Here is a 7,129-nt window from a genome sequence, read left to right as displayed (position 1 = left end):
TTACTTAAATTTCAAATAGGACCGTTAAACATAACGGTCAAATTAACGGAATTGGGTGTGGAGTGAGTATTTTCGAAGCATATGGGTGCGTGGCGAAAAATGTTGAAACATTTGGGGGCAGGACAAAATTAACCCTTTGGAAATTCAGGGAGCGGTTTGCGCGGCACATCAAGCCACTGCCGGTGACGGTGACTAGGATGGAACAGAGAGCCTTCCCCTTCAAGGAATACAATGGTTCAAAATACTAGAGGAAATGCTATTTTCATTAGTAACACAGTGGATAATCAATCACCCATATATAAATATATATAACAGGACAAACACATGAAGTCATGAAGGCATGAACCATAAACCACATATCAGTTTATGTAATAGGATAGAAGACCTGGAGAGAAGGGAAAGAGGGACAAAGACAAACATTCATTTAGAGACCATATCCCAAAGATGAGGCAATCCTGAGTCCGATTCATTTCATTACAGTGAAAGGATTTTACGAGCCACCAAAAAGTGGAGGACTAAGTGAGATATATATATCACGGACATGGATATGGACAGCTTCGGCAGAGATGTGGAGTGCATGAACTTCTAGCCCACCCGAAGAAATTCAAACATAATCTCTTTTTGCTCCTGCTTGGTGATCGAGCAAGTTCCGGTTCATTTCTTTTTAGCATCTCCCACATCACACGCACATCTTCGTACTCGCAACTTCTCACATCTCGTCGCAGCCTTAATAAACCTGTGCTATTTCCCAAACACGATAACTGTTGAGAAATTTACTTTAGAAAAGAATTACCGCTCTCACTTCTAAATGCTTACATAACAACAACAGTTGTTTCATAAATTCTCTAAAATGGGATGGAAAAAGAAACTACATTCAGGAAATGGACCAATAAGCAGACCAGGTTACTCTGCTTTGAATATGTGTAGACTGAGCATTAAGGTCAGGCAAAAATCATATTTCAAACCAATATGGTGGTAGTCAACGACTTAAAGTCATCTCATCCATCTTAAGCCATTAGCTACAAATCTGTTGCAGAGTTCTGGTTTCTTATGCTTTATTGGCCGCGGTTTGCCTCATCAAGTCAAATATCAACCAAGCATAAGAAACCACAATAGCTATAGGAGGGGATTAAAAAAAAAAAAAAAAAGGTCTCAAATGTTGCAAAATATTTTAGAGGAAAAAATTTAAAAGAACCAAACACATAGAAAAAACCACAATAGATTCAATCTAAATTTTTTTCAGAAAATCGAGTGTCAAAATTTAGATTGAATCTACACCAAGAAACAAGTAGTTGCGTAATTCAGATAGCATTAAAGAGACCCGGACACCTAGAATACCATATCAGTCGTTCATCAGTTTAGAGCATGTATGGGATTGTGGTGGATTGTCAAATAAGAAAGACGAACTTTTCGATAATCACTTATTTGATGATTGTTATAGTATTGAATGCAAAAGAAAGAAAAAAAGAAAAAAATCGGCTGTGTTTGATAAAATAAATGGTTATTTGACAATCCATCACAATCCAAAACATATACTTAACATGCATAAGTGTAGCAATCAAATCAACCGAAAATATAAGATAATAATTATTCAATGCAAAAATGATTCGTGAAAAAAGTTCTGAACGATCTATATACATTGCAAGTTTTACAAGCACCCTATAATGTAATATCAATACGGAGACGTAGCCAAGGATATCAAGTAATAATACCATTGAGGGCAGGGTGAAGGGGGAACTCACCGCTTTTGCGAATTCCCAGACGTAAAGCGACGCCGTTCCAGACTCTCCTCATAGGTAACGCCATTTTGTCCCACAACTTCATCTACTCCTCCTCTTCCAGCCAGAGAAGAGAGAGAGAGAGAGAGTATTGATTCGAAAAAATTCAGAACTTGGTGGAGGTCAGTTTACTGCCAAAAACCAGCACCTCTTAATTAAGCAACATCAATCATATACAAAATAAACCAATATTTTTGTATTTCCGAAATCGAAACAACATCAACAGAAATTAGTGGAAACGTTTTTAATAGGAAAAGTTCTGAAATTAATAGAACAACTAACTTTGTCAACACTGCCCCCCTTTCTCTCTCTTTCCGTCTTTCTCTTCCCTGCAGGGGCAAAGGGGTCACCATGTTCTGAAATAGTCGCCAGCTTACGTACGCGGCTTACGCGATCGTCTACTAGAATTTGACACGTGTCGTTTCCAACCGTTAAGGATTGTGATTCGAATGAACGGGCGCGCTTGTGCCATTGTGTGTTCGTTTTCTCTCTCTACAGGGAGACCACGAGATTTTGAAATCGTACGGTCCGTGTGAAGATATTATGATCCGTGCCTCCGTGGCGTATCACGTAATTTTTATAATTGGGGCCATTGCCCACGGGAACGCCAGATGTTAGGAGATGAATACAACTGTCGATGCGGGCACGTCAGCGATCAGAGAGGAAGTTACGTGGCATCCTATGACAGGTCGGTCGGGTAATGACACATCAATTTATGGGAATTCGAGGTTGTATTCTACTCGTTGGAAGGTCGCTGTTCCACGATCAGCTTTAAACACCCAGGCAAGTGCTTCTCCAATCGTGCATGATGATGTACACTTTGAAGTTAAATGGTTGTTAGGCCGGCCATTAGTTGTGGTTGTGGAGCTCTGATTGTGATGGTGAAAAAGACTCATGAGTTATATAACTAGAAGACTCAAATATAAAACATATAGATATTTTTATTTTAAACTCTCCTTCCTCTCTCTGGTATTAGTGGGGAAGCTTGGGATAAGTTACACCAAATTTGAAATCAAAAGTAGAACTAGAACATCTATCTGCCACTTTAGACTATACATGCCCCAAGCCCCTTTGCACGAATAGGAAGTATTTGCTAAGCTTATTTAAGAAGTGCTTATTGATGTAGGTGTGACGATCATAACTAACCGTCAAGTAAAAGTCATTTGTTATCATACTTAGAACTTATTTCAGTTTTTTTTTTAATTCCGCTAATCATATTTTGGAGGTTTCTTCCACCCCCCCCCCCCCCCCCAATAAGCAACTATGGAAAATAACCAGGAGTAAAGACAAGATGCAAGTGTTTATGAGCAGTAGCAGCTTGCCTTCGACTGGTAAGCTGCTAACAAGCTAAAACAATCAGGCCGTAAATCCTACTTCAAAACAGGCCGTATGATGTTAATGCTTGGCGTTAGTGGGGTAATTGTAAAATTAACTTAATAGATTAGGCCTGTAAAATGTTATGGTGCATTAGTTGATTACCACTTCTCAAATCATGGAACAGTATCCAAACTTAAAACTTGAAACACCATCTGCTTGCCAGGATTAATGCACCCATTCAGTCAACCATCAGCAGAAAAACTAACCACAGGTCAATTCATCAAGCAATCACTTCTGTAATAAGTATAAAACAGAGTTCAGACCTAGCAATATGTTCCCTATCTGGTTAACCATTGCTCTGTTATCTACATTCAAAGCCAATGCAGAGTCTGTACCAGTCAAATTGTGCAAGATGCCAAGATCTCTAATCTAATTTAATGAGAATAAAACTTTAACATCAACAATCAGGTCTGGAAAAGTCATTAATTAGATTTCATGATACAACCATTATTGTAAATTAATCTGATGTGGTTGCACAAGCAGGAAACTAATGATTGATTTCAAAGAGTCCTAGAAATTGGAAAATCTTGCAGGACTTTTTATTTCATGTATATGGTGTACCTCTAACTGCTGCTCACTTTACTTAAGCTGGCCTTGTACGTCAGATAAATTGTCCAAACATATGCAAATGAACTGTTCACTAATGGCTGCAAACAAACATCATAAAAAATTAACCCTAACTGTTAGTTTTCAAGAATTAAGTGGTAAAACAGACTTTTACCCTCCAATCAGAAAAGTGAACAAAGAACTTCTCTGTTTACCTGTAGATGAACAGGTATAAATTTGAGTGTAATAAAATCGCAGATTGGCCAATACACAAGATTCCTTCCCATTGTTGGAAGAAGATCTCGTTTCAATCTGGCCACAATCTCACCAGTGGTTTCACCTGAAAAATTGACACAGGAAAGCAATTCATGATTACAGGAGTACAAGCGAAGTATCTTACATAACCAGAAACTAGAACTTCTCACAGAATGAGTACAAGAGATAAACTTGGTCTTTACTTTGATTTGCCATGTAGCAACACTAAAACCCTGTATACCCAGCTCTATAGCCACCAGGATTCATGGCCTCCAAGTTAAGCTAGCCAATGTCTGGAAAGTTAATAAGCTAAGAGCCAATAACCCCAAACTGCCCCTGTTGCACATGCTGGCGATAGCCAAGTAATGGTGATGTTACAACAAATGGAGCTTAGAATTCTATCATGTCCAAACAATGAGTATTTGTCCCCAATAGGAGACCAGCAAGTGTTGTACTTAACAGAATCTGCAAGGAATTGATGGTTAATACCATCTGAATCCACTTGTAGACGCAAGAAAGTAACCTCTTAATAAGTCATGCTATTTCAGGAATCATGAGATGTCATGAAGGTCTAGATGACCAGCAATAATGAGTTCACCTATAAAGATGCTCAAACAACACCAATAGAAGTATAGCAGTGACGATACGATTTTTGTTTACCTTGTAATGCTGCATTATAAGAGAAGAAAATAGTGGTTGTCAACGGTCCATATATGGCCTGCCCCATAAAAATCTTCTTCAAGGTTGTTAATGCATCCCGCTTTGGTAAAATTCTAGACAGAAAATTGAACCAATAATGCTGTGATGGCCCTAAAATTAGCATCCCATATACTGCCATGCGTAACGTCCTTATTGAGTCAATAGAACCAGAAGGTGGCAATGTAATCATCTGAAGTAAATATTAATTTAAAGAAGAAGAAGACAATAAGAATGAGTAATTGAGACTGTGAGATTACTGTTAAACTCAGATTCAATTAACTAACAAGTCACTCAACTTATGCACCACCTGAGAGAGAGAGAGTTCATTAGTTGGACAATATTTGCAGTACAGACACTTATCAATTAAGACTCCCAGCTTTGTATATCAAGTTTATAAACGAGTTTTAAAAATAAAATATTTGATAAATGGAATAAACAATTATGTACTGCTACTCTGCTGTGCACAACCTGCATGTATTCCTAAACTATATAATGCAGCAACACATACAAAGGCAAGTTCAAATGCGTAAGAACAATTAACTAATGTTGGACTAGTATTTCCAGAGGGCTCCCATTTAAAGAAGGTGAAGGGAGAAAATAGAATCAATCTATTCAATAATGCAGTGTCTGCACTCTGCATAATAAAAATGGACCACCAACTTGGATCATAAGTCCCGGAATACGCAAACTCACTCACTTATTGAACTATCAATCAACATCATCTCAATTATGCCATCCCCGATTCCAAATAATATCCAACAACGGAAATGTTGTTAACACAAAACTTTATTTTTTAATATCAATTTTTATGATCAGAAATCTACCAAAATATCTATTGAATCATTGGTATTAGTTATGCCCATTTGACATAAAGTTGTTGTCACTAATGGTGATGGGTACTTTCACTCAGGACTTCCAAAATAAAAATAGCTTGCACTCCCAATTAGTTTATATTTTCCACAAACTGCATTGTTGATAGTGGTCCTTGTCCCTTCAAGGAATATGAGTATATGACCAGTAACAGTCGTTAATAAAATGTTATAATATATTGCATACCACACGGACAAATTAATATTCTATGTAATGTGCCAACATTTGTTATTGCCAAACTGGGAACAATTTGAAATTCACTAGTCCCAGATACCTCAAACTCCTAAACGGCCGTTGATATTCAAAAAAAAAAAAAAATTCCAGAACCGAAAGGAATGTGATTTCATATATCCTAAGCGGCAATCATGAGTCATATGATAATTATTAAACAATTTCTCTTATAAAAATACAAAATAAACAAATAAGAATACCTGAGATGTTAAGTCAGCGGCCACGTAAATAAGTGAAGATGAAATGCCCTTCGTGGTAAGTGGATGCGATTCGAGCTTGCCCAAATACCATCCCACAAATCCAAACTTTGACGAACTTGAATTAGACGAGAATGAAGAAAATGAATGAGAGTGAGAACGATAACGAGACGATAAATTCAAAGAACGAAAGATTTTGGGATCTCGAATTTTGCTGAGTGGGCGCGAACAATAAAATCTCCTCCATTGTTGGTTGGTAAGGAGGGGCTGGATAAAGGAACTAACTCCGTGAAGAGATTGTTGTTGCTCTGAGAGTCGAAGGAGGAAGCTGTAGCTTAATGTTTTTACGGATTTGCATTTGCTGCCCATTTTTCTCTATATCATTTGGGAAAGGCTGAAAGGATTTCTACCGAAGGCGGCATATGGATTCAGCCATTCGGGTCTTTGTAATCGTCTAGCTACAAATTTTTAATTGTCAACATTTTATTTTGATTAGTAAATGAGTTGGTGAGTTTTGACCCTTCACTGTATCTCACAAATCCTTATTAATCATTTATATTATAATATCCATTTTATTATTATATAAAATAACTTAAAAGAATAAACACTTCTAAGTGCGTTTGCATAATAATTTCTATTAATATTTAATTTAACTAATCTAATTTATTAAATCCTAATTTTTTAAAAAATTTTAAATTATTATCTATTCTCAAATATTTTATACTCGACTTTTACAATCATAAAATAAATTAATTTATAGTACTTAATAGAGGATGGTGAAAAAGTATCGAATTTATTTTTAGCGTCCCGTTAAGCTAAAACTTCAATAGTAATAGTGGGATAAAAGTGTACTAGTGGATGAGATTCAACGATTCATATTAATTAATTGAAATTAAGTAAAATATCAAAATTTATTGGGTAAAAAGAATTTCACCAGTTAAAGAAGATTAGATTGAGATGTTTTACTAACTAAATAAGATGGAGAGTCCAAAAAAATACATTTTATGTGATAGCATTCTAACAAATCACAACTCCTTTAATTTTCTCTATTCAAATATAAACAAAATAATTTATACTAAAATACTACAATATTATATTTGTATTAGAAACTAGAGGCATAATTTCGTTCACACGTGTCAATTCATTTATAATTTTGTTCTAAGGGCCAGTTTAAGA

General features: G+C 36.2%; 2 protein-coding genes across 2 annotated transcripts; both read right to left on the bottom strand.

Annotated features, from left to right (window-relative positions):
* Positions 1-281: 281 nt before the first annotated feature.
* Positions 282-2,637, bottom strand: LOC18042792. Its single transcript, XM_006433556.2, has 3 exons — positions 2,061-2,637; positions 1,743-1,909; positions 282-736 (listed from the first exon to the last, which is right to left on the bottom strand). The coding sequence occupies exons 2-3, from the start codon at positions 1,822-1,824 to the stop codon at positions 534-536; spliced, it is 285 nt and encodes a 94-aa protein (XP_006433619.1). The 5' UTR covers positions 1,825-1,909; positions 2,061-2,637; the 3' UTR covers positions 282-533.
* An 801-nt stretch (positions 2,638-3,438) lies between these two features.
* LOC18041232 (PXMP2/4 family protein 4) lies at positions 3,439-6,447 on the bottom strand. The gene is made up of 4 exons (XM_006433554.2): positions 5,957-6,447; positions 4,617-4,845; positions 3,917-4,041; positions 3,439-3,802 (listed from the first exon to the last, which is right to left on the bottom strand). Exons 1-4 carry the CDS (start codon positions 6,320-6,322, stop codon positions 3,719-3,721), a joined length of 804 nt encoding a protein of 267 aa, XP_006433617.1. The 5' UTR covers positions 6,323-6,447; the 3' UTR covers positions 3,439-3,718.
* Between the last annotated feature and the right edge of the window lie 682 nt (positions 6,448-7,129).

This window comes from Citrus clementina, unplaced genomic scaffold (genome assembly GCF_000493195.1).
Source record: "Citrus clementina cultivar Clemenules unplaced genomic scaffold, Citrus_clementina_v1.0 scaffold_5, whole genome shotgun sequence".
Classification (NCBI taxonomy): domain Eukaryota; kingdom Viridiplantae; phylum Streptophyta; class Magnoliopsida; order Sapindales; family Rutaceae; genus Citrus; species Citrus x clementina.
Note: the sequence above shows the minus strand (reverse complement) of the source record. Positions and strands in the feature narration are given on the sequence as shown.

What these genes read in the sequence shown, in the direction of transcription:
- LOC18041232 (XM_006433554.2), bottom strand. Translation starts at nt 6,322, where the DNA reads ATGGGCAGCAAATGCAAATCCGTAAAAACATTAAGCTACAGCTTCCTC. An exon ending in CCGCTGACTTAACATCTCAG is followed by an intron (nt 4,846 to 5,956) that starts GTATTCTTATTT and finishes TATTTACTTCAG; the next exon opens with ATGATTACATTGCCACCTTC. An exon ending in TTATAATGCAGCATTACAAG is followed by an intron (nt 4,042 to 4,616) that starts GTAAACAAAAAT and finishes TCAATTTTTCAG; the next exon opens with GTGAAACCACTGGTGAGATT.
- LOC18042792 (XM_006433556.2), bottom strand. Translation starts at nt 1,824, where the DNA reads ATGAAGTTGTGGGACAAAATGGCGTTACCTATGAGGAGAGTCTGGAAC. An exon ending in TCTGGGAATTCGCAAAAGCG is followed by an intron (nt 737 to 1,742) that starts GTGAGTTCCCCC and finishes GAAATAGCACAG; the next exon opens with GTTTATTAAGGCTGCGACGA.